Here is a 25,990-nt window from a genome sequence, read left to right on the forward strand (position 1 = left end):
GGCCGAGTCATCAAACAAGACCATCATACAGACATTGAAGAAGCGATTGCAGAAAGCTAAGGGTGCATGGGCAGACGAGCTACTCGAAGTCCTCTGGTCATACCGAACCAAGACTCGCTCATCAACGGGCGAAACCCCGTTCTCCCTCACATACGGTTCTGAAGCAGTCATCCCAACTAAAGTATCAGTTCCGTCCGCCAGGCTTTAATGGGTGGACGAGGAATCAAACAGTCACAACCTCTGCCAGAATCTAGACACCGTGGACGAGCTACGGAACGGGCGAGCATCTGCAATGCAGTTTACCAGCAACAGGCTGCCCGACATTATAACTGCAACGTGAGGATCTGTACTTTCAAGATAAGCGACTGGGTCCTTCGCAGGGTCTTCCAAAACACCAAGGAGATCAACTCTGGCAAACTCAGTCCCACCTAGGAAGGCCCCTACAAGATAATCAAAGCAGAAAATAAATAAATATAAATATATTTATGTATAAGAGAAACTATAAAATATGTTTGACAGGGTGGTGTCTGCACCAACTTTTAGCATTAATTTTTTTAATAAAGTTCATAAGCTTTTAACTTATCCTACGGTAACCCTGAAACCTAGATTAGATCACATATTTTATATGAAATATCTCTAATTTAATTTTTATTATCAAATCAAAATATGTTATTCTTAAGATTATGGCCGTCTGACCTAGACCTGGCAAAACATGTACAGACCTGCGGGTGGGCCCATACCCGGGTAAAAAATATAGGGTACGGGTCCAATATATTGGACCTTTTTTTTAAACCCATACCTGGCCCAACCGGTATGGCTAAGGGGTTATATGGGTGAACCCGCGGGTACCCAATTTTGCAAATCCCTAACCCTAAGTCCTTAACTCAATAACTCTAAAACAAATCAAAATAACAATTCTCTCCCGTCTCTCAATCTCTCATCAGTCATCAGTCATCAGTCATCAGTATACCTCACCTGAATCCTGATTCATTCATTCTATAAACTCTCAATCTCTCATCCTTCATTCACATTCCCAGTCCCACCGTCGCTGGTCACCCTCACTCATCCTCATCGGTTGGTCATCTCCTCTCTCTCACGTTGTCGGGACTCAGGCATCAGCTCGTCATCTCCTCTCTCTCACGTCGTCGGCGTTGGCTCGTCATCTCCTCTCTCTCTCCGTCGCAAGACTTGTAGCTCTCCTCCCCACCATTGCAGTCGTAGATCGGTGAGTTGGGTTTCAAGATTTGTTTTTATTGTATCCATCTTTGTTCTAGAAAAGCAGCAGCTTGTTTGATGCTTAATTGACCTTTGTGATCATGTTGTTGTTGGGTAGAATATCTTTCACAAGATTTGTATATTTTGGCTGATTACAGTTTGTGAAATCTCTGTCTGTATGAACAGTAAATGTTGAGGATTTTTGTGCTTAGAGTTAGTGAATTGCAGGCATTGTTTTTAGAGTAATAGCTATCCGGTTGTCCCTGTAAATATGATATTGAGTTAATGTAATTAAATAAAATCTTTTTCTTGAAGAATAGATTGAACTCTACCATTCACTCCTAGGGATGTGATATTGTATTGATTTTGTTGTTGGTGGTGATATTGTGATGATTTAAGTGGTAGATTGATTCAATTTTCTAAATAAATAACATTATTATCTATTACAAAAGACAACTTTCTTAAACCTAAACAAGGGCTTGGACGTTTATTTGCTGAAAAAGGAGTGTGTGGTGTGGGGTTGATTGAAGTTACACATTGATTATATTAAATAAAAGTATTTGTTGTGAAGTAGAGCTGCTTTCAATTATTTCAAGTTCCTAGTAGGAAGAAAGGGCTTTACAATATCTTAATATAGAATTTTAGGGGTGTAACTATCATAATTGAAAACTATTGGGGGTGAAAGTACAAAAATGAAAATCTGGAGAGAGAAAATACGAGTACCCGCGGATCCACCCGTGCCTGCAGAGGGCAAGGTATGGGTCCAATATTTTCGACCCATATACCTGTATCCGTATCCATGATGACCTAACCCGTACCCGACCCACCCACCTGTTTTGCGAAGTCTAGTCTGAAAAAAATCAGTATATAAAAAAGTATGTAGTTAACTAAAGCGTCATTTATTTGGAAATGGAAGAAGTATAAATTAAAAAAAAAAAATGTAATACAAAACCCTCCAAACAAGGATTTCCGAAATTCTCCGAATTTCCTATTTAGGTATCGACCCAATTTGGGAATTCTCCGAATTCTCCATGTGGGCTACGACCGAGGCTGGAGACAGGGGTCCCCGACCCCACCCTAGCCCCCGCCCATCCCTAATGAAATGAATGTGGTCCCAAATATTTCCGAAGGACATTCAATAACTCCATAGTTTCTAGACGACATGTCATATCAATACACATGGTTTTATACCAGAAAAATATAAAACAGAGGTCTTCCAGAAGTAGGGCTGTTCAAATCCAGATATCCCATTCGAATAGGCCTTTTTTTTATTCGATCCGAATTTTCGGATCAAGCTATATCCTGATCCAAATCCAATCCGAATTATGTGAATATCCGGTTTTACGGATATCCGATTATTCAGATCAGATAATTGGATATCCGAAATTGATCCGAATTTTAAAATTTTCTTATTAAAATCAAATAATTCTAGCAATAAAATTGAAATTATATCATGCAGGATACCAACAAATTAATCCACAAGTTGCTTAACCAATTTAACACATACTCTATTACACAAATTACAAATTTAATAGAAAGACGAAAAAAAGCAGCCAACTTAATACTAATACATCTTCTAATCTTCAATTCTTCATGCCAACTTCATCACACCAACTTCCCTCTATTTCCTCCACGGACTAAATTGCCATCATGGTTCTTCATTCTCAAGTTAAAGCTTGCCTTAATCTTTATGCTTCCAACCTGCAGTGTACAAACAATAAGTCTAGAATTTATGCTTCTTTTATCATTCATCCCTAAAATTTAATTCAACCTATTAATATATAAAGACAACATTATGTTAGCAACCTCCAAAATGCCAAACCAATATTAATGAATCCAAAACAACAAGTTTACAGCCAAAAAATTCATACTCATAAAGGAAAACACTTCTATTTTTCTAATCAAACAAACCAGCCCCACCAATTGGTTGGATTTGCCCACTTCAACAATCAACTCATTACACCATACAACATCAAATAAAATGGTGACGAAACAAACATCAATAACATTAACATAGCAACATTCATTATCCAACATATATAATTAAATTGTATTTGGGGAAAAAATCTTATTCTTGTTTAAACTAATTAAACAATAAAAATTCAATAATCTAGTAATATAAAAAAATGAAGATAAGAAGGGAGGTTTGTGCAGGCACAGAAGTAGTTTATTATTAATTTAATTTCTTCTTTATTCTACAAACTACAAAGTAATTGTGTGACTAGAAGAGAGTTGGGAGTAATTGTTACCCCCACTCGTCCTCGGATTTTAACATTGGCATCAGGAGCATTAAAAAGTACATTTTGTTGGCTGAAATGAAACAACATACCCATATTCTCAATCTCCCTACAGAAAAAGAAAATATAAACATACAAGATAAAATTTATCTAAGATTACGCAGAAAGACATAATTGATAAAAGCACTGATAGAAAATTCTAAAAACTATAAAAAAACGCAAAACTTAATAATACAATGAAGCCAAACAAGGTACAAACTTGCATGCTGAGAATAAATAAACATGCATTAAAAATTAAAGAAAACCCAATTTATTTCTTCTTTCTTTGAGCCAAAATTGAAGCTCAATTTCACTTTTCAAAATAATGCATACAATAGGGTTTTGTCAGGGTTTATCAAAATAATAATAATAATAATAAGAGGGTCGAAAGAACAAACCTGAAATTGACTGAAGGAGCATAAATAAATGGCTGGAGGAATATAGTTTGAGCCTTTGAGGCATTGAGTAGGGTCATTGAGGTTTTCTGTTAAAGCTTTAATGTTCTGTTATTCATTTCATGGAGCATCACAATTCTTTGATAGATTCATATAAAAGAAGATGAAAAAATACAAAATTTACCTTTTAAATTTGAGGGCTTTTGCGAATCGGGCCTTCTAGTACAAGAAATCACAAGTAGGAATGCTGGAATGGTCTGATTTGTGGCTTCAATTTAGGGATTATTGTAAAACCCTAAATTAATTTCGATTTGGGGCTTCAATCAGGGATTTAGGAAAGGAACTGACGAATTGGGGCTCTCTGATTCCAATGTTGATGACGATCTCGGCTTTGATGATGGAAGGAGTGAGTGAGAGAGATGGCGATGGAGAGTTGGTGACTGTAAGTGAAGAATGAAGACGGCGATGGTGAGTTTGTGATTGTCGAGAGAGTTAAGAGTAAAACGTAGGTTGAGTTTAAGTTAAAGTTAAATTGTAGTGATATTTGAAATTTGAAAGGGGTGTGCTGAAAGGGGTGTGCATCAAAATGAAAACGGTGTAGTTTTAGTAAAATCCGAATCGGTTACGGATATTTTTTTTTTAGCAACCCCGATCCGGTGTCCGATCTGGATATTCGGATTTTTTAAAATTATTATCCGAATTGATCCGAATTTTCGGATATCTTTGGTTTTTTCGGATCGGAGCGGATCGGATCTTGATCCAGATTTTTTTACACAGTCTTATCCAGAAGTTTCTACGATTGCCACCTGTACCCGTTTAAGATTTTTAAATTTAAAAATGAAGCCCAGCCTATATGCGGGAGCCGTGTGGATCCCACCCAGCAGGCGCCGAATTTGAAAGTTAAAAGCAGCCGCACGCACTTCCGGTTCCGGTGAGAGGAGGCAATTTGCGTGGGCCCCACTACCCCAAACCTGAATTCATTAAATTCAATGAAGGATTTTTTTTTATTTTAATTAATTTTCAATTTTTTCTTTTTAACCGTGCTGTAAATAAAACCTATCGGCATTCGACACATTGATTCTTCTTTGATTACCGTTTTCTCTTTGTCACGCTCTTTCATGGCCACGAGCCACTTGGGTTTATAAATATGTGTAATGTTACGGATACTAATTAATTTATACTAACATTAAAAATTTTAATATTTTTTTAAAAAATTTTAAAATTTTAATATTAGTATTTGACTTAATATAAATTAATTAACACACGTAGTTTTATTTTATAAATATTAACCATTGCCGTAATTTTTTTTCCTAATTATTATCTACACATCAGATCAATCATAGAATCACACGTAACTTTATGCTTTCTCCAATGAATATGAGGCCCCACTAAACATGTGACCTGTGATTGTGAGTGCAAAGTGCAAACCGTGAGGGACGCGCGCAATTACGCTTTTGTACAGGGGAATTCATTAACGTTTTAATTTTTATAATAATAATGTAAAAATAATAATTAAAGATCATATAATATCATGTTAATGTTACCATATATGGTGTCTGGAAGTCGACTTAAACAATAAAAGAATTGAGTACAGATAAAGTCTGATCAAATTAAAAATAATTTTTTCTCATGGTATTAATGTCTTATAGGTAGTCAACTCCTTATTCGAGATCATGAATTATTTATATATATTTATTTAAAACTACGATGCCAAGAAATTATGCTGCAGTATAATGAAAAATGAACTGAGTTATTAAAAGAGACTATATATTAATGCAAAAAGATAATTTTTGTGACGGAAAAAATATATATACCTTTTAATTTATTAATAATCGTTTGTACATAAATATAAATTCTAAATGTTTGATAATATATTTTAAAAAATTGAATTACATGATCCTATTTTGTTCCACTAAATTTATGTTTATGGTAACCAACAACCCTAATATAATTTTATATGATCATATTTTGTTTGACTAAAAAATAAAAGAAATGGGTGATTCACGGATCCACCTATACCCACATGATCAAGTAAAGGTGATATATTTTTATATCCATTCATAATTTTTACCTGTTTGACCTGTATTCATAAATAGGAATTACTGAACCCGTACCCGCTGCGTGTTTGCAGCAGGTGTAAAAGAATTCAAACAACTTAAATAAACAGATATCCTTTAAATAAAGTGACAAACATTTATTATTTACTAATTTTAACGCTGTCCTAAATAATCAACTTCAGCAAACTAATAAAGGCTCTGTCTCGAAAATCTTATATCAAAAGATATCAGAGATTATTAAATATAAAATTATTTAAATTACAATTTGAATATTTAGATAATAATGATTTAACAAATTACAGAGGTTACGACATTTCAGTTATAACTAATTGAAGTAGTTTATTGTTGAGCGAATTAATTGCGGTGTTCATATTTGATAAGACAGAAAAACGCTGTAATAATTTGGGGGCATTTCAGTAATTACACATAAGCTATCTGTTTCACACGCACATAAACTCTGTCTCTCATTCCCTGGAATGAAAGCCAAGTTCTACATTGATCGAAACTCATTTTACAATTTCAATCCCTAATTTTCCGTAAGTTACATATAATATCACGATTCGTAATCATTTATTATCAAGATCTTCTTTCCTTGTATAACACGGCTGCGAAAGTTTCGCGGGAGAAAAAACAAAACGGAAATTCACTTCGTCCAACGAAAAAAATCTTGAATCTGACGACACTCGCCGAGTTTGATGACGCTGGAGCTTGTTTTCGGTACCTAACTCTACTTGCATTGTCTTTCTATTAATATGTTTATTGAAGATTACTTTTCGTTGGATTTAAGGTTCTTGATTTTTACGAGTAATTTTTTTTTTAATTATTGTTGAAGAATTTTGACGAAGAAGTGGACGATTTTCTGTAAAATCTTCTTTGCTTAATCTGTCCGTTAATCAGTAATTATAATTATATTTTATCTTTAAACTTTAAAATTTTCTTACTGCGGTCAATTTTTTGCTGAATTTGCGGTCAATTTTTTGCTGAATTTGCTTTCTTACTGTCTCAGATTGTTGAAGGAATTGAAATTCTGAAGCAAAGTTTGAAGATCGAAGCAGCGGTTCTGTTATTAATCTTTACTGCCTCGCGAGGTTTAGACCTTAGATTGGTAGCTTGGTTAATTTCAAAGTAGATTTTAGGGGGACGATTTTATTTTTATTGTGGCTTAGGAGTTGAAAATTTAGTTTAAGAGTGTGTCCATGGTTGATATTTCGTTTTAGGATCTTAAATCAAGCCATGACTTTGGCTTCTTCGGGCTCGGGGGCGTCTCCCGTGGCTTTTTATCCGCGGACTCTTTCCTCCATTGCAATTGCAGTGGGAGGATTGGCCATGTTTTTGATGTTTGCTTCTTGGGTTCTAGTGTCTTACCCAGTTGGTTCTACGGTACACATTTATTTTTATGGTTTTGAGAAAAGATTAGACATTTCTAGTAATCAAACAAACATTAAAGACTTTGTAGATGCCATTGGTCAGAACTCGTCATCAGGGGTCAATTTAGAAGTTAGGGATGTGATTGATCAGAATGTTTCAGCACCTAAGTCTAGTGGGTCAGTGTCCAACAGTAGAAATGGTTCACAGATAGATTTGTCAGCTAGTCCTCCAAGAGGAGAGGCAAAAGATGGTTCTGTAGCCTCCAAGGTTAAGGAGGATGTTGAAAATAAGAAAGTGGATTCTGCGGGCTCACCAGATAAGTCAGATGGTGGAGATGCAGGATCTGGTGATGCTAATAGTCAAACCGGATCTTCTGATGAATCTGGAGCAAGGGCTGCCGCACCAACTGTGGGAAGCAATGCAACTAAGATTGGTTCAGTTGTTTCAGGTTTTTCTATTGTCTTATTTAAACATCTTATTTGCTTCTTGCATTTGATTTATTACTTGCCATACATGTTGTTTCATCTATGGTGGAATCTGCTCCAAATTTGGAAAATGTTTAAAGAATTGATTCATTGTGTTTACCTCTTTACTGAAGTCTGAAGATGGTACCTTTGCTATTCATCCTTAATATTTGTAACAACCATGTACCTATTCTCCAGTCATTAATATACTTCAATTCACCTTTACCATTCCCCCCCAAATTAAGTATGGAATTCTTCCAGCAGATTGCAAAAAATATCGGGAAATAAAAGCCACGAAAAATGAAAGTAGGTGTGGTTACTTAACATTTTTGCGGCTTACTTATTATAAATGGCTAAAAGGATTTTATTCAGTTAATGATGATGCAGTTTGTTTAGCCATAATCTTTTCCTAAATTAAAACTCATTGCCTTCTTCCCCATTTAATAAATTAGGGTTAGCTTTGATATACTGATTGCAAGAAGTTAGTTATGCCAGTTGAATGATATATGTCAGTTGTTGATAGCATTATTCATGTACAGACGTAGATGATCAGCATGGATTGCTGTAGAGTACAAGCAATACTTTTATTGTTTTTCAGTTGTATTTCCCCCTTATTCTTCCTACTCATTTATTCGAGCTTCTAATTTGCAACTTGAATATCTAATGTCTAGGTTGTGATCTGTACCAAGGAAGTTGGGTTTATGATTCGTCTGGACCATTGTACACCAACAACACGTGCCCTGTCCTGACACAGATGCAGAACTGCCAAGGAAATGGGAGACCTGACAAGGACTATGAGAGTTGGCGATGGAAACCCTCTCAATGTGAGCTCCCCCGATTTGATGCAAAGAAATTTCTGGAGTTGATGAGGGGGAAGACGCTAGCTTTTGTTGGAGATTCTGTTGCTCGAAACCAGATGGAATCAATGTTGTGCCTTCTCTGGCAGGCAAGTATCTATAGTTTCTGTGGTGTTGTTATATTATTAACAATATCTTGTGCTGCATCTGTTCACATCTTGATTTAATTATCTTTAAAAGCTTGGGACATATCTCAAAAATGGGTAACTGGAACTATCTTGCACCAATATTCTTTGTAGCAAGATTTGCAGCCTTGAGGGGTTTCTTTCATTAGATACTGATGATTTTGAGTGTGTTTTCTTATCTAAGCTCTATGATGCTGATTGTGGTGATTTCTTTTCTTTTCTGTTTTGAGATTGTGAACAAACACTATTACTCAATTTACCTAGAGAACTGAAACGATCAAAATACTAATTCTACAAATGGCAGAAACCTACGGCACCAATTGAGATACTTGAGTAATTGTAAAGAGATGACTATGGCATACATTACATAGAGTCCTAAATAACAGTACAAGATACAATTGGGATATGGCTTAAATGGTCAAGTAGGGTCGAGTGACATGTGATGTGTCTTATATTTGAAAATTAGAGCTGGTGAAGAATAGGTCAAAATTTATATCCCCCCAACCCACCTGCACTTACTCTTGCCCCACCCATCCCCACTTCAAAAAATAAAAAAGACCTGAAATATAACTTTGTTTGGTTTGATGACATGTAAGATTGTAACTTGCACTTTGGACCTATTCGTATGGCCTGGTTCAGAGAATTGGTTGGCTAATTCACATTTGTTATTGTTGTTTATCTGGTTCAATTGTACAGTTGAATCCATATTTGCTCCTAAACCATGTGTTAACTAAGGCATTTCTTCATATCAAGTCTTTTTGTTGATTCATGCTTTAAAGAAATCTGAGAAGAGGAAAAAGAAAAGGAAAAATTTCTTCTTGTTCCTCTACATACTTAGAGCTGGCCTGTGTTGCATAATATGTGAGGCTTAAATCAGTGTGCTTAATTGTCAGATCTCCTGAGAATCAGTGGGTTTTTCAATTCGAATGAGATATTTTGTCTTTGTATGACACTTAATTATCTGGGGGTAGATTCTTACAATGAAATTAAATAATCATTGGATATTTTCAGGTCGAAGCTCCAAAAAATAGAGGGAATCGCAAAATGCAAAGATGGTACTTCAAGTCAACATCTGTAATGATTGTCCGGATATGGTCCTCTTGGCTTGTACATAAAACTAATGAACCATTTGATTTCGCTCCTGCTGGTGTTGACAAGCTCCACCTTGATAGTCCAGATGAATACTTCATGAATTATATTTTAGAATTTGATGTGATTGTTCTTTCTTCAGGGCACTGGTTTGCCAAGCAGTCAGTCTATATATTGAACAATGAGATTGTGGGAGGACAGTTATGGTGGTCGAATACTTCTCAGCCAAAACAAATTAATAATGTTGAAGCATTTGGTATATCTGTTGAGACAGTTCTCACTGCCATCGCTACACATCCAAACTACACAGGACTTACCATTGTGCGTTCCTATTCACCTGATCATTATGAAGGTGGTGCCTGGAATACAGGTGGATCATGCACCGGAAAGGAAAAGCCTCTTGCACCTGGTGAGTTAGTGAAAAACGGATTCACAGAAATTATGCACGAGAAACAGGTGACAGGTTTCAACAATGCACTTAAGAAGGCAACGAATAAATCAAAATTGAGGTTGATGGATATCACTGAAGCCTTCGGGTACCGCCATGACGGACATCCGGGTCCCTATCGAAATCCTGACCCAAATAAGATCACAAAACGGGGCCCAGATGGAAGGCCTCCACCGCAGGATTGCTTACACTGGTGCATGCCAGGTCCAGTCGACACCTGGAACGAACTTGTGCTTGAAACCATAAGGAGAGAATTTGAGGGCAACCAAAGCTCGTTATCTAACAATTGACATGTTTCCATTGCGAAGTGATCAGCCATCTGCATTCTTGTGCTTCTGTGATCAAAAGGTTAAACTTTTAGTAGTATCTAAATTATGTTACAGTCTATTCCATTTGTTTTATCAAATTTCATTTATAGGAAAAAGGTATGTAGAGAAATTCTCCTTTGTTACAGATCTAGAGATCAGCATCTAGTAGCTGTATTTTTGGACAGAGGCTTCCGGAATAAACTAAAATATATACTTGAGTTTCAATTTAATTTAATTTCTGTGATAGTGATTTGTAAAGCTTACCTTAAGTTATACTAAATTCAGTTGAATGGCCAGCTTTAAATGGTTTTTCTTAATGCAGAGGATTAATACTATAAAAATACTTTGACCATGGTCCATGGTTAGTTAATTATCGCTTTCACCGTTTCAACAAACGTAAAATTTTTTACTTTTGTATACAAATTCTCATTTATTAATTGCATAAATGCAATACTTAAAAGTTGAAAGCCAAAAAATAACTCTCGATAAGAGAGAAAATTTTAAATTAAGAAGTTGGTAAAGTGCTTGTATCACTGTAATGTTAATGTCCTATGCATTGGTGGTCATTACATTTGTACAAGGAATACTTCTTTAAAAAATGCTTTTTGCCAAAGCACTTCTATATTCTAAACAAACCAAACGGGTCCTTAAGATATTGGGCTACGTAGCTAAATGACAAATGCAACGGACTTTAGGATCCATTTCATATAATTTTGGAGTTTGTCGCTCTCTCTCTCTCTGAGAAGTTTCTTTAATCTGACAATAAGAATCTCCATCCAATAAAGCACGTCCACGTCACTAAAAGTAGTTACTACTGTTTGCTGACGTGTTGAAGTGCTATAAGCCAATATTCAAATACAAATATGGATCTACATATACATGATAAAAGCCGCTAGATTGATAAACCGTTGAACCTATTGCCAAACCAATGGACGGTTCAGATCCACGTCAGCGTTTACAACCGACTACACCTGATTTTATGACCTCGAATTTGAAATTCAAATCAACTTGGTTCCCTGAGGATCAAATCACGCCCATCATTTAAAACATACGCTTAACAAGCGCTCTTCAACGGTCCAATTTTCACAAACGGCTACCTTCACTCTCTCTCTTAACTTCTTTTGCATCAAAAATAGTTTCAACCTTAATTCTCGCATACTATTACCAAACTCATTTTCCAGGAAAAGAAATATTTTCTCAGGAAAAGTAAAAACTCAAAACACTTTGCTAAGAATTGGAGAATTTGTAAAGCCCAAGCTCTCAGGCTATTCTATTCTTCAGGTTTGTCTTCAGATCTATACTTCCACTATTCCTGTTCTTTATCTTTTTTTTTTTTGCAGAATTTGTAATACTTCAAATTGTTGTTGCTGTTTTCGAGATTATGAGAACTACATTTGACGGAGGCTAATTCTATTATTTCACATTGTTGAGACATTTCATTGAAGAAACTTTGTGTTGTTTGTTTTCCAGAAAATTACACGAAATTACACGTTTGAAAAGATAGACGAAAATTTGAAAGCCGAAACGCTCTCTATTGTACAGGTTTGTTTTTAGATCTTTACTTACATTCTCTTCAATTTCCTTCTCTATTTCGTAATTTTCTGTTTGGCTTCTGAGAAAGTGCAGGAAACTGGAAGTAAAGCGAATCTGTAGGACTTCGAATGTTTTTGTCGTTTAGGAAAGCGATTCGGAGAAACTAAATTAAATTGAGCCTACTTTAAATTTTTTTTTTTCTCGTTTTTGAAATGATCTTCTATTTTTTTCCCCTCGTTGAAAATGTCCTACGTTGCGCTTTGAATTTGATGAGCAATTCTAGTTAACGATTCATGTTAGCTAAAGATTTTATAGATAAAAGTAATTTTAGGTAAGCGTTTCTAATTGAGAGATAAAAAAAAACCTGCTGAAAGAAGCTAAAAATTTGGGAATTTCAAGTTCCCAAAATGTGGGTGAGAAATGTAACTCTTGCAATCCATATTTTATGATTATGAGTTGAAGAAATTAGGTTATGCACTGGTTCTGATATATATTTTTCTCATTTCGGTTCTTTAGGACGTACTTCTTGGTTGCTAGAGCTAAATTTTATGTTACACTTTGTTGTTTTCTGGGAAATCTGGTGCTATTTTTGTCTAACTAATTCCCTGTATGGTTTTGGCTGGCCAGGTTCTGCAACATGTCCAGCATTCAAAATGATCCGCTTCTGCAAGTGGAGACAACTTGTGGAACACTTCTATATGAACTTCAGGTTGCTTATAAGCCCTTACGAAAAAGAAAGCCTTAAAATTTATGCATAAACCCAAATTCATCATGCGTTTGAACTTGTTTATTGAATTGTTCTTTATTTAATTTCTGGCAGCAAAAACTGTGTAATTTATGTTTCTTTTACTTGTGGGAAAAAATCAGATAATCTGGGATGAAGTTGGCGAGACAGACACTGATAGGGATAAAATGCTGCTTGAGCTCGAGCAAGAATGTCTTGAAGTATACAGAAGAAAGGTGGATCAGGCGAACCGGTGTAGAGCGCAGCTGAGGCAGACAATTGCAGACTCTGAAGCCGAACTTGCAGCCATTTGTTCTGCAATGGGGGAGCGACCAGTACATATTAGGCAGGTTAGAAATGATTGAACGATTTCAACTGGGTGTGATAATTTTGAATCACGTGCAGTGATTGTGGCATTGCTCTGTGAATTGGCAGTGGTTTAAATGATGATTTCTTACAAGTTCTTCGCGTCTGTAAATTTTGTGAATAATGAAAACTGAACTTAGGATATAATATAATTAGCGTATTTTTGCATTCAGTTTTCCAATGATTGTTGGCATGACTGACACTAGGAAAGAAAATATTGGAGTGAAGTTGATTGGTGTATTATTTGACCATATTTAATACAGTCAGACTAAGGTTAGAAATTTTGCAAGATCATCTTGCAAAACTTTGTTGTAAATGAGAAACTAGAAAGGTTGCAAAGTATTGTAAAATTTAAAATTTTGGTTATAGTTGAAACATAATTTGTTTGGAGATCCCAATTATTTTCTTTTACTCCTGTCAACCTTTTTTTTTTCAAAATTTCAGTACATTTTGTTTTATTGAAATTTGTTTGCTAACGAGCCTGTATTTTCAGTCTGATCAAAATATCGGAAGCTTGAAGGAAGAGCTTAGGAGAATTCTTCCTCAAGTGGAAGAAATGCGAAAAAGAAAAATAGACAGAAGAAACCAATTCGTTGATGTTGTGGAGCAAATACAGATGATAAAAAATGAGATTCATGGATCAGCAGTATATACTTCTTCAAAAGCAGTTGTGGATGAAGCAGATTTATCTCTTAGAAAGCTTGAGGAATTTCACAGAGAGCTCCTTGAACTCCAGAAAGAGAAGGTTAACTCAACTATATATATATCTACTTTTTTTTTTTTTTTTTTTTTTTTCAGTTATCATCAGACCTTAGATGCGAACTGTCAACATTTCTGAACTTCCTGCTCGGATCATCTTTGTATGCAGAGTGATCGGTTGAAGCAGGTTCAGGAACTCCTAAACACTTTGAACTCTCTTTGCTTAGTGCTTGGTACGGATTTCAAGCCCACAGTTAGTGAAGTNTATACTTCTTCAAAAACAGTTGTGGATGAAGCAGATTTATCTCTTAGAAAGCTTGAGGAATTTCACAGAGAGCTCCTTGAACTCCAGAAAGAGAAGGTTAACTCAACTATATATATATCTACTTTTTTTTTTTTTTTTTTTTTTTTCGGTTATCATCAGACCTTAGATGCGAACTGTCAACATTTCTGAACTTCCTGCTCGGATCATCTTTGTATGCAGAGTGATCGGTTGAAGCAGGTTCAGGAACTCCTAAACACTTTGAACTCTCTTTGCTTAGTGCTTGGTACGGATTTCAAGCCCACAGTTAGTGAAGTCCATCCTAGTTTAGGTGACTCTGAAGGATCAAGGAGTATAAGTAATGATACTATTGAACGATTGACTATTGCAATACACAAACTGCGAGAGGTTAAGATACAGAGAATGCAGAAGGTACCTGAAGCGTTAACCATTTATCCAAAAACTGATATTTAATTCTGTTGGGTCATTCTATCCTTTCTCTTTTACCATATTGACCCTTTGAGTCATGTCAGCTGCAAGATCTTGCTACTACCATGTTGGAGCTATGGAATTTGATGGATACACCGATTGAAGAGCAGCAGATATTTCAGAATGTTACCTGTAATATTGCTGCTTCTGAACATGAAATAACTGAACCCAACACTCTCTCTGTGGACTTCATTAATTGTGTAAGTCATAAGCATTTGAAAACTGGTTATCCTGAGCTTCTGCCAGTTCTTCTGATTCTGTATTTGCAAATTCTGGGTGGATTTGCTTCGGGAGTGATAAAGAGTCTGATGATTTTGCAGGTGGAGGCAGAGGTGTCCCGGTTGGAAGAGTTGAAGTCGAGCAAAATGAAAGAACTTGTTTTGAAGAAGAGATCAGAGCTAGAGGAGATCTGCAGAAAAACACACATGGTTCCAGAATATGATAGTTCAATGGAATATGCCATTGAAGCCATCGAGTCTGGTATGTTCTGCGATGATACAAGTCATTGCACCACTTTTATTGCTTTTATCTCTAATTTTTCTGAATGTTTGACAATTTCTACTGATGCAGGAGCCATGGACCCAGCTAGCATTCTTGAACAGATTGAACTTCAAATAGCCAAGGTTAAAGAGGAGGCTTTTAGCAGGAAAGAAATACTCGAAAAGATTGAGAAATGGTTGGCAGCGTGCGAAGAGGAGTGCTGGCTTGAGGAGTACAACAGGGTTGGCTGTTACACCATCTCCTTGTGTTTTATTTTATTATATCTTAATTGCTTAGCTTAATTGTCATCTGTGGGTGGTTGTACAGGATGAAAACCGATACAATGCTGGAAAAGGTGCTCATCTTATTCTAAAGCGTGCTGAGAAAGCTCGTTCCTTGGTTAATAAACTTCCAGGTAATGCTGCTTAATACATCAACTCATGTATCTGCTATTAATAGAATCCGAGTTGTTTTTGATGATTACAAGTTCTATGCAGTTTATCTTTTAAACCATTTCCATCCATGGCATCTATATGTCTTGCCATTCCAAGTTCTACATATATTCTTTTATAATTCTTGTAATTGTAAGCTCTCTTGAATGTTTGTCAGGAATGGTGGAGGCATTGGCTTCAAAAACCTTAGCATGGGAAAAGGACAGAGGTGTTCAGTTCTTATATGATGGTGTAAGTATTCTGATTTGTTTCTGGAGGTTTATATCCCTGACTGATAGTTGAACTTTCATTCTTTCTGAAACTGTCTGTAACTTTTCTTGTTCTTGTCATTTCCAGGTTCGTTTACTTTCCATGCTTGAAGAATACACGATATTACGACAAGAGAAGGAACAAGAACGTCGTAGGCAGCGGGTATTTGCCTGTCATTACTCAAAACTTATGCTCTGTGGATAAACTTATACAATTGCTCATTGAAATTGGGCTGATTATGATCGATTTACAATTGTTTCTCTCTTTTAGGACCAAAAGAAACTTCAGGGTCAACTTATAGCAGAGCAAGAGGCACTTTATGGATCAAAACCAAGCCCTTCAAAGGTTCAGAGTGTGAAAAAAGCCCCTAGAGTTTCAACTGGTGGTGCAAGCAGTAGGAGACTCTCAGTAGGAGGAACAATGCTTCAGACTCCTAAACCTGATCTACTTGGTTCCGCAAAAGCTACTCCCCATTCACGTCAAATAAGAAAAACTGACCGGATACTCCAGAATGACAATTCAAATCTCCAACATGATGATGGTTTCTCTGCTGTATCAGCTGGTATGCACAACTGGTCCTTTAGCCCTACATGCAATTTTCTTGCTCAAATGTNTGCTTGAAGAATACACGATATTACGACAAGAGAAGGAACAAGAACGTCGTAGGCAGCGGGTATTTGCCTGTCATTACTCAAAACTTATGCTCTGTGGATAAACTTATACAATTGCTCATTGAAATTGGGCTGATTATGATCGATTTACAATTGTTTCTCTCTTTTAGGACCAAAAGAAACTTCAGGGTCAACTTATAGCAGAGCAAGAGGCACTTTATGGATCAAAACCAAGCCCTTCAAAGGTTCAGAGTGTGAAAAAAGCCCCTAGAGTTTCAACTGGTGGTGCTGCAAGCAGTAGAAGACTCTCAGTAGGAGGAACAATGCTTCAGACTCCTAAACCTGATGTACTTGGTTCCGCAAAAGCTACTCCCCATTCACGTCCAATAAGAAAAACTGACCGGATACTCCAAAATGACAATTCAAATCTCCAACATGATGATGGTTTCTCTGCTGTATCAGCTGGTATGCACAACTGGTCCTTTAGCCCTACATGCAATTTTCTTGCTCAAATGTTTTAGTTTTTTCGTACTGGTCAAAGGAAGCATCATTAATTAACAGCTCATTGAAGAATATATGTTCTGGTTTAATATCAGGCACAATAATGATTGCAATACAAAATAATAACTTGCGGTAATCCTTGGTTGCGAAATGATTTTGTCATGATTTCACAATTTCCTTTTCCTCTGGCTTTTCTATATGGGACTGTCTGGTGATTTTCCCAGCAAAAATTTGTCGGGAGATATTGTTCTCTGTAAAATTCTGCCTAAACAGTTAAATTATTCAACGTTCGTGTTGATGTGGAATTCTATTTAGTTTCTTTAACATAATTGATATGTCGTTATCAACAACTAGTTTGCATTGAAGTTCATCAGATAACTCCATTTCACTCACTGACAATGTCTTTTTGCCATTTTTTGTAGGTAGAAGATGCTTGGACATGGCTGGTGTTCCCATGAAAAAACACTCCTTAGGCAGTAATGCTTTTAATGCTTGCGAACCAGAGTCTCCACTGATACGAAAACCATTTTCACCCATCTCTTCCACAACGTCATCAAAATCCAATATGGCAAACTTGTTGGATGATTTTAGTACCAACAACAGTGAGACGACATTACACAAAACCATTCCACCTAATGATTTGTCATGCACAACTCCTTTGAAAACAACTACTGTTGTGGATGAAGAAAACAGGACTCCCAAGGCAATGCCAATTCCTCTGCTGCCCCCTACACCTTCAACAGTGTCAGTGCCAATGCAAACGGCCATGACTCCTGCTCCTGCACCAACTGCACCTATCCCTTTCAGTGCTAATCCAGTTCATGAAATTCCAGAAGAGATCGAGTATTCATTTGAGGAAAGAAGAGCCGGATTTGTTCTACCAAAATCCCAAATTAAGCCAATGATACCGGTTTGATGTTTCAGCAACATGAATCGATCCATATTGTTTTTATTCTCAAATTTTTTAGAACTGTAGTGGGGTATAAGTCAATTGTAATTGGCTTTTTTTCAGATTGTGTACATAGTCTACGATCTCTGACCGTGGACTAAGTTGTTTAAAAATTATCTTCATTGCTTAATTTGAGATTTTACTTTGGGAATGGCTTCAAATGGTGATGCCCTTTTTGAACTTACAGTAACTAAAATTGTTCAGACCCAATTGATACTTTCTGCAACAAAAAACAAATTAAAGCATAATTAGTTGGAACAGGTTTCCCCAAATTTAGGAATGTATTTATTTCAGTTTAACTGCCACAAATAGGTTGAGACAAAAGTGGATTCAACTGAAACGATGACTTACATGTATTAGTTATGTTTTTAGTTGGTGTGTCCCAATCCATAATCGACAAGTATTTTTTTTAAATTTTTTTTTTTTTTAAACAATAACTCCACACGTTCATTTTAAGTTGTTGCCCTTAAGTTATGTTATTATTTATTATTACTCCGATTGGTGGGTTGAGGATAACGTAGAACAGAAGTTGAGAAAGGGGATTTGTTTTGAGGAGGAAGTAGAAATTAAGTTAAATTAAGTGGCATTAACAGTAGATTATTGAAAATAAAAGGGCATTTGATTTAAATTTTTGTATAGTCAACTTTAATTAACTGAAAAGACAAAGACGTTGTCAGTAGTTGGATAAATGGCATGGCTCTAACATTAGCTTTACAGCTTTAAAATATTTCTTTTTAGCTTTAAACAAATAAATTGACAATTTAAAATAATTAAAGCTTTTTTCTTTTCCCAATCGAAAATTAGTTTTTTATTTCAAATTTCTTATCTCTCTCATTTATTAATTCACCTTTATTAAATTTCCAAGACGGACTTCAACCATTTTCTTAACCAAAATTCATACTTTGAGTTTTGCAATTAAAATATTAATTATTTATAAATCAAATTCCCCAATAATTAATTCATTTATGTATTTTAATTACTATTATTTTTTTAATTTTCCATTTTTTCTTCTTTATTTATTTCTTCTCCTTTTCCTGCAAAACCCTAAATTCATTTCGCTTGATAGAAATTCTGTAATCAGTCAAACAATTTTTCATTTTCTTGTAACTTTTTCTTATTTTTTTTTTTTTACCCAATTTTACTGTCAATATTCAAGCTCTGTGCATTCTCTGCAATGGTGGAGATTTAAGTCACAGAATTGTATTTTATACTGAGAATTATCTGTCTTACTGTGTTTTTTTTATCTTTCCAGGCTCAAACAAGTTTCTGGGTTTGTTTCTTTGTAATTTTCTCTTAATTTAACTTGACCAGTTTTTAATTCTTTTTTCTGGGCTTGTGGATTTGTTGTTTGGCTCATTTCAACATAAAGTTTCAATTTGTTTTTTTAAATTCTGTTTCAAAACGTTTGCTTTAGTTTTTCAGGGTGTTATTCACTGAAAAATCTTGTACCTTTAATGCTGAGTGTTTATATATTTTAGGGTTTTTAGGGTTTTAGAGAGTTTATTATTTTTAGGGTTTTTATTTTGTTGATCTATGAATGGAGGCAAAAGAAGAGAATAATGTAAGTTCAGGGGCTACAGTGAAGGCAGATGAAGCTCCAGATAGCTTCAGGGCTGCCCCAATCACTGAAAATCCAGGCCCAGGCCCACTTCCGGGGCCCACTGTTGTACCAGCCACCGCCACGTCGGCGCCGCCGGAGTCGGGTTCAGCTCAAGGCTCGGCCCCAGGTTCGGCCTCGGCTCCGGGTTCGGGCTCAGAAATGAAGAAGAAGAGAGGGAGACCCAGAAAGTATGGTCCCGATGGGAAATTATCAATGGCATTATCCCCAATGCCGATTTCTTCGTCAATTCCTTTGACGGGAGACTTTTCTGCTTGGAAACGGAGTAGAGGGCGGCCGCTTGATAACATCAAGAAGTCTTATAAGTTTGAACATGAGACTCCAGGTAATGGGATATATTCGTTTTTAGATTCTTCATATTTGAATGTTTGAAGTTGTAGTAATTATGTTTATATAGATATGTTTCAGATGTCACTGTTACATTGGAGATTCATGTTTTTGTTGCAATAACTAAGTTATGTGCAATTATTGACGTTTGAGTTGTTAGTTTGGCGAAAAAGTTGGAGCTGGTGGTAGTTTGGTTATGTGGGGTGGGGTGTTTGTGATTTTTGAGCTTTACAGTTGAATTTAAGAGGATTTTTGTGGGGTTTGATCTAGGTGTGGGACCATTATCTCTGATTTCTGCCCATATCTGGAATTAATGGTCACTGTGAGACAGAAGAGGATTTGGTGACGATACTGTAAAAATGAAGGAATCTCTCTCTTCTGAGTAGAACACTTTTTGTGTTGCCTTTTTTGTTGGGGAAATAACAGACTCCTGTATGGAAACAGAGAGGGAGGGTCATTAGAGGTGGCATCTTGTTTAGTTGGTAAATACCCTCGTTAGCTGATGTGACTGGGCCCAAATCTGTCTTAACCTAATTGTAGTAATCTTAGACTGGTTGACTTTGCCCAGAGAATAATGGGATTACCAATCTAATTGCAAAAGATTTGCAGTGAGAAATACAAGTTAAAAGAGCACAAGCTATTTCTCCATATATATATATATATAGTGGTCAAAGATTGGAACGAACTTGGTGAAAGCTGTCATAGGTGTATTGGTCAAAGATTGGAATAAGAACCTGGCATAATATGTCTTCGTTGGAGAGGGAATCATGGGTTCAAATACTACCTGAAAAAGGAACTTTATGACAACTTTTCTAAAATTAAAATTAACCTTTTGATAGTGCTCATTTGAAATTCCATTCAAGTCATAAGAATTTTAAAAAAAAAAGAAAAAAAAAAAAGAAAAAAAAAAGGGAAACAGTCAGTCATTTCTTTCCTTCTCACACTTAAGATTTTCATTTCGTGGTATAATATGTGCCTAACATAAGGATATAACTGTGACCGCTCTCACCGAAGAGGTATGAACATTCAATAATGTCACAGTTGTGGGGAGGATGGTGGGGTACGGAAGTTTTGTCGTTATATTAACAAAGTTAGTTTTATTAAGCAACCAATTAAGCATATTTAATCAGTGATTGTGAAATTTTCTTCTCTCTTCTGTGAACCTGGGCACTTTGCTGAATCTGTTTTTTTCTTTTTTTACCATCTTTAAAGTTAAATAATTTGGCATATTAAGTTGATTTATGATTGGTATGCATCAAAGTCATAATCATGCAACTTGAAAGTTGTAAGGTCTCTCTTGGTTAGACTGATTTCTTAAAAATGATTTTGTAGGTGACAAGATTTCATACTTCGTTGGTGCAAACTTCACGCCCCATGTACTCACTGTTAATACTGGCGAAGTAAGCCTTCAAATATACATGATATAAAACTTGTTGCAATTTTTCAGGTTGAATTGTTGCTCTATTGGTTCTATCCTGTTTATTTTTTCATTTGCATTGGAGTTCTTAACTACAATGTTGACCTTATTCTTAGGTTTGAAATCATGTATCATAAAATTTTAATATAAGCAGAAACTTACAGGTTGTTTGGTTTGTCTGTGCCCAAGCCACATGTTACAGGTTTAATCACACCTACAACATTATATTCATAATGGTGTGAGGACCACATTATTAACCTCTTGTTCCAGTTTAGACTAGGGAAGAAATACAAGCCAGAAACATTATCTACATTAAACAAGTTTTTCACTTTTACTGTCTAGTGAAATAGGTAGCAGAAGAAGAATGACCTCGTTTATTTCTTTTTCATCAAAATAATGGAAGAAGTCAGAAAAATTGTGTTTGGTTCCACTTCTTAGAACACCAAAAACAGAAATAATGCAAGTGGACACAAGTGTTTCAATTTTGTTATCTCTGGAACCTCTTTTATTATCATTATGTATTTTGTCTGTTTGTAGGTCTTGGTGGGGTTATGAATGAGTATCCTTTCCATTGTTCAGTGATTGAATTTTCACCCTTTTTGCATTTTTAACTTGCATTGTGGTTGTTTCAGGATGTTATGATGAAGATTATGTCATTTTCTCAACAAGGAGCTCGCGCTATCTGCGTTCTGTCTGCAAATGGAACAATTTCAAATGTTACACTTCGCCAGCCTACATCTTCTGGGGGTACTCTAACATATGAGGTGCGGCCCTTCATGCTTTTCTAATATAATTTTCATAGAAGTTTATTGCTAACAAGATTTGAGAGACGGATAAATTTTTTTCGGATACAGCCTTGAGAATGCCCTTTGTTTACATTTCTATTCTAAAAATGTCTCCAGAAATAAATGTCAAACGATTTTGTATTTTATTTGTTACATTGACTTCGTTTGGGAGTTGACTCCTTGTGTACGTCTGTAGTTACTGTTTTGGGTCTTGAGTACTGGTGTATGTCTGTAATTACTGTATCTAAGCAATGTTTTGAAGCGTACTCAAAGCAAATTATTTTCTGTTCATTGAATATATAAGCAAAACTACATGCACATTCTTTTCTGTTTGTTGCTAGTAAACAACACATTTTAACAAAATGAACAAGATTTAAGTTGAAATATAGAGGGAAGTTAGAATGGAATTTAGATCTGAGCAGAATTTTAAATTTTTCTCAAAAAACAGCCATGAATTAAGATATATCTTCAGCACATCTATCCCTGTCATGGCGGTTCACACCTTTTTCGTGTTCTTAATTTGGTGAGCTTTTCCAGTTTCATGGATTTTCTCATTGATATGAATTGAGGAGATGAATGGAACGATCAGAGCTATGTCTAAAGAAGTATCATTAGCAAAATCACTAGATGCAACCCTGTCTCTCTATGAAATACCAGCATCCATGTATCTGTAGTCTACTCTAGTATTTGTAATTCATCATCTCCCAATGTCTAAGAGATGGACTTGTGGTTGCCGACTCTCTCTATTCTTATATTCTCCTCTCCCTCACATCTCATACTTATCAACTTTGCCTGGATAAGATCAAATTGTTATTCTTCCAATTTCATGCACCACTCTGACTTTTAACTTTTTTTCAGGGTAGATTTGAGATACTTTCCTTGTCTGGCTCATTTATGCCTACTGAGAATGGAGGAACAAAGAGCAGATCCGGTGGAATGAGTGTCTCTTTGGCAGGCCCAGATGGTCGTGTTGTGGGTGGAGGACTTGCTGGCCTGCTGATAGCAGCTGGCCCTGTGCAGGTATTAGAATTTTCATTTTTTTTTTTAATTTTTTGAATTTTTTTAGAAGACTTGAAATATCTATTTTAATTGAAATATAATAACAAGTGAATAGTCAAATATCATGAGTAAATGGTAGACAACTGTACCACCGTGTATAACTGTATATCATAACCACTTAATCATGTTTAGGCATTTGCTAGTTTTAAGTAGTCATTTTTCAAATAGTTTCTTTCTAAATTGTTTTGAGTACAACAGGTTGTCGTGGGCAGTTTTTTGCCTGGTCATCAGCAGGAGCAAAAGCACAAGAAGCAAAAAACTGTGCCTGCACCAGTTGTCACCACCCCTATTCCTATGACTATCACTACTCTACCTGTAGTAGAAGAGATAAAGGGGTCCTATGGTGGAGTAAAGCCGATTGTCACATCTTCATCCTTCCTTGGAGACAATTCGGCTTCTTTGAACCCTTTGCAGGGGTTCAAGAACTTGGCTGCTGACAATAAAACACCTTCACCTAGTGAAGAATCGAAAGGCCCAAGCCAATCAAACTGTGAGGTTTCATGTTGATCGTGTGGAGACTGTATGCTGGCTGTACCTTCAATTTTTTTTCATCTGCAGACACAACAGCATTTAGGTTCTCTCAACCTTCTCAGAAACCAAACAAACCCCAATGGCCATATATTAAGGGCAAAGCAGGGTTTATTATGATGTTGGTTTTAACCCAGAATTGTACTCTCATTAGGCTTAGGTAGGACTTCTAATTATTAGGATCCCTGTGTCTGTGGTTGTTGTTATCATGTATTTTTTAATGTTGTCTTATTGGTGTAGCATTTTTAATCTATGAAACTGGTGTGCCATTCCTCCCATTGGGTACTTTGTATCATTAAGATTGAATTTAAGTTAATGTTTTTTTACTGTTTTGATGGTGAAACTGATTGAATTTAGTTTTTCCAGTCAAAATATGATCTGACTGCGCTCTGTAGGCGAACTCGGAAAGAAGTAGTTGAGTTTTCTCTGATAAATAACTTCTCTTGTAAACTAGTAAAAGATTGTGATTGAAAAGTGGCCTGGACTTGGAGTTCATAGCAGCACGCCTCCATTCTAATAAATGTAAGTGGATGCCCTAAAGAACATGGAGAAATTTAAGAAGAACCTTTATACTGATTCGAATTAAAAACGAAAGGTTAACAAGAAAAGCATCAACGGTTGGTTTCAAATATGCCCTTTTCCCTCATTTATTCCACTTGTTGCTTTGATGTCCTTCTTATCCATGTGACTGAGGAGTGAATCCAAGTCAACTTCAGAACTTTATGCCTAACAAGCTTATAGTCTTTTTCTTTTATTTATTCAAAATCAAAGCATGCCACGATAGTCATATATGTTTAGTTGTTTACACATAACTTCCACCCTTCGAATAAAATATTATGCAGTGGGCAAAGAGTGCTTTCGCAGAAAGTTTTCGAAAACTACAATGCATTTGATTTGAAATAAAACATCTTACATTTATTTTTTTATTTTTTTTATTTTTTTTTGTTGGTATCCAAGGTGTTTGAGCCAACTTGCACGCACTTTAACAAATCTCTCGAGACTCTGAAGTTAACGGCCAGATAAACATCTAGTAGATAGCTCTTATTAGTAATCGTGAGGATTCGAACTCAAAACTTCTTGAATAATATACCCAAGAGTCTCAAACAAACTGTCAAACTACCTAAGATAGTTTCACATCTTACATTTGTTTCTTCAAAAGTTCTTCAAGCATTTCTTGTTTAATTTAATTAAACACTGCAAAATTATCCAAGGTGCTTTCTGTTGTTTGAAAATGCTCTCAAACACATAAGAATACCGACCAAAACTAAAGAAAAAAACTGAGATTTTAGACCACCAATTCACTTTCAAAGATACAATCAAAACTTGTTCAGTAAAGCATCATGGAAACCTCTTATATATACAAGAAGTTTGAGGTATCATAAACAAAATAAAGTCTTTCAAGTTTTAAAGTTGGTCAAGCCTAATATGGTAAGAAATTAAAGTAACTTTGTTAGACTAAACGAGAAGTCCTGAGCAATTCTGCCTTCCATCCGCTATTAACTTTGTGAATAAACTCTTCAACTCGTCTTCTGAACTCATCATCTTCTTTGTTATCATTCACAATATTGCTACTTTCTTCTTCCTCATCATCAGCAGCAGGTTCTTGTTCTTCCTCGACATTTGACACTTCCTTAACATCCGCCAACCTCTTTATATTCTCATCAACTGAATGCATACAATAATTAGTTCCTTGTACTTGATTATCATTTGCATATGTATTTGTCACCACTGGAATAGAACTTTCTCTTCCTCGTTCAAAACTGGAGCTGGGTTTGGACCCCATGAGAATCATGACAATGATCAAATTGCAGCAACAGAAGATGAAAAGAGAGTTGGAAGCAGCTTGACTAATCAACTCCAAGGCTGAATCAAACATTGTTGTGACAACTACAAAGTCAAAGAGTATGAGGCAAAAGATTGCAGTAGAATGAGAAATATTAAGAGGGTTGTGTTGTATATGGAAGGAAAAAGTGTGCATTGGAAGCTTTTTGCAGCAGAAGTTAAGGGCTCATGTGTGGTGTGAAAGCTAAAGAAAGATGACAACACGTTGCTTTTTGTTTAATCAAAATTTGTATACAAATGCAATAGGGGAAGCTTCTTGACAACTGGGATGTGGGGCTTTTTCTTCATTAACTAATCAAAAGTCTTTTGTATCAAATAAGAACCTCACATGGTGCCTTTCTCCCTCTTTTATTTCACTCTCATGTCACCTAATTACATCACCCAAACCCTTTTCTGTAATGTTCAACAATTCCCTTCAATTATATTTCTCTCTTTAATCTCAAGATAGTATATTGATTTAGTGCAAATCAAGATCTTGATCATGTTTCAAACATGAT

The 25,990-nt window shown here is 35.7% G+C and overlaps 4 protein-coding genes across 5 annotated transcripts; 3 read left to right on the forward strand and 1 right to left on the reverse strand.

The window, feature by feature from the left end:
• The first annotated feature begins 6,788 nt into the window (after nucleotides 1-6,788).
• LOC116132957 (protein YLS7-like) lies at nucleotides 6,789-10,837 on the forward strand. Of its 2 annotated transcripts, none has more exons than XM_031418635.1 (4): nucleotides 6,789-6,804; nucleotides 6,950-7,759; nucleotides 8,447-8,721; nucleotides 9,769-10,837. In XM_031418635.1, the coding sequence occupies exons 2-4, from the start codon at nucleotides 7,177-7,179 to the stop codon at nucleotides 10,582-10,584; spliced, it is 1,674 nt and encodes a 557-aa protein (XP_031274495.1). In that variant the 5' UTR covers nucleotides 6,789-6,804; nucleotides 6,950-7,176; the 3' UTR covers nucleotides 10,585-10,837. The 2 variants fall into 2 exon arrangements, with proteins under 2 accessions (XP_031274495.1, XP_031274487.1); XM_031418627.1 differs by lacking the exon at nucleotides 6,789-6,804 and adding an exon at nucleotides 6,811-6,827.
• Nucleotides 10,838-11,686: 849 nt separating this feature from the next.
• Nucleotides 11,687-18,078, forward strand: LOC116132993 (65-kDa microtubule-associated protein 3). The gene is made up of 14 exons (XM_031418676.1): nucleotides 11,687-11,883; nucleotides 12,073-12,144; nucleotides 12,763-12,844; nucleotides 13,003-13,209; nucleotides 13,719-13,970; nucleotides 14,409-14,618; nucleotides 14,720-14,875; nucleotides 14,996-15,155; nucleotides 15,246-15,397; nucleotides 15,483-15,570; nucleotides 15,765-15,838; nucleotides 15,944-16,018; nucleotides 16,127-16,418; nucleotides 17,391-18,078. The coding sequence occupies exons 3-14, from the start codon at nucleotides 12,773-12,775 to the stop codon at nucleotides 17,882-17,884; spliced, it is 2,232 nt and encodes a 743-aa protein (XP_031274536.1). The 5' UTR covers nucleotides 11,687-11,883; nucleotides 12,073-12,144; nucleotides 12,763-12,772; the 3' UTR covers nucleotides 17,885-18,078.
• Nucleotides 18,079-18,958: 880 nt separating this feature from the next.
• On the forward strand, nucleotides 18,959-23,985 carry LOC116132978 (AT-hook motif nuclear-localized protein 6-like). The gene is made up of 5 exons (XM_031418658.1): nucleotides 18,959-19,860; nucleotides 21,195-21,262; nucleotides 21,912-22,043; nucleotides 22,923-23,084; nucleotides 23,322-23,985. The coding sequence occupies exons 1-5, from the start codon at nucleotides 19,455-19,457 to the stop codon at nucleotides 23,628-23,630; spliced, it is 1,077 nt and encodes a 358-aa protein (XP_031274518.1). The 5' UTR covers nucleotides 18,959-19,454; the 3' UTR covers nucleotides 23,631-23,985.
• An 830-nt stretch (nucleotides 23,986-24,815) lies between these two features.
• On the reverse strand, nucleotides 24,816-25,683 carry LOC116133048. The gene has a single exon (XM_031418710.1). The coding sequence runs from the start codon at nucleotides 25,627-25,629 to the stop codon at nucleotides 25,102-25,104; it is 528 nt and encodes a 175-aa protein (XP_031274570.1). The 5' UTR covers nucleotides 25,630-25,683; the 3' UTR covers nucleotides 24,816-25,101.
• Nucleotides 25,684-25,990: the final 307 nt, after the last annotated feature.

This window comes from Pistacia vera, unplaced genomic scaffold (assembly GCF_008641045.1).
Source record: "Pistacia vera cultivar Batoury unplaced genomic scaffold, PisVer_v2 Contig1075, whole genome shotgun sequence".
In the NCBI taxonomy this organism is placed as follows: domain Eukaryota; kingdom Viridiplantae; phylum Streptophyta; class Magnoliopsida; order Sapindales; family Anacardiaceae; genus Pistacia; species Pistacia vera.

What these genes read in the sequence shown, in the direction of transcription:
- LOC116132957 (XM_031418635.1), top strand. Translation starts at nt 7,177, where the DNA reads ATGACTTTGGCTTCTTCGGGCTCGGGGGCGTCTCCCGTGGCTTTTTAT. An exon ending in GATTGGTTCAGTTGTTTCAG is followed by an intron (nt 7,760 to 8,446) that starts GTTTTTCTATTG and finishes TCTAATGTCTAG; the next exon opens with GTTGTGATCTGTACCAAGGA. An exon ending in TGTTGTGCCTTCTCTGGCAG is followed by an intron (nt 8,722 to 9,768) that starts GCAAGTATCTAT and finishes GGATATTTTCAG; the next exon opens with GTCGAAGCTCCAAAAAATAG.
- LOC116132993 (XM_031418676.1), top strand. Translation starts at nt 12,773, where the DNA reads ATGTCCAGCATTCAAAATGATCCGCTTCTGCAAGTGGAGACAACTTGT. An exon ending in GGCTTGAGGAGTACAACAGG is followed by an intron (nt 15,398 to 15,482) that starts GTTGGCTGTTAC and finishes GTGGTTGTACAG; the next exon opens with GATGAAAACCGATACAATGC. An exon ending in CTTGGTTAATAAACTTCCAG is followed by an intron (nt 15,571 to 15,764) that starts GTAATGCTGCTT and finishes AATGTTTGTCAG; the next exon opens with GAATGGTGGAGGCATTGGCT.
- LOC116132978 (XM_031418658.1), top strand. Translation starts at nt 19,455, where the DNA reads ATGGAGGCAAAAGAAGAGAATAATGTAAGTTCAGGGGCTACAGTGAAG. An exon ending in GTTTGAACATGAGACTCCAG is followed by an intron (nt 19,861 to 21,194) that starts GTAATGGGATAT and finishes ATGATTTTGTAG; the next exon opens with GTGACAAGATTTCATACTTC. An exon ending in TCACTGTTAATACTGGCGAA is followed by an intron (nt 21,263 to 21,911) that starts GTAAGCCTTCAA and finishes TGGTTGTTTCAG; the next exon opens with GATGTTATGATGAAGATTAT.
- LOC116133048 (XM_031418710.1), bottom strand. Translation starts at nt 25,629, where the DNA reads ATGCACACTTTTTCCTTCCATATACAACACAACCCTCTTAATATTTCT.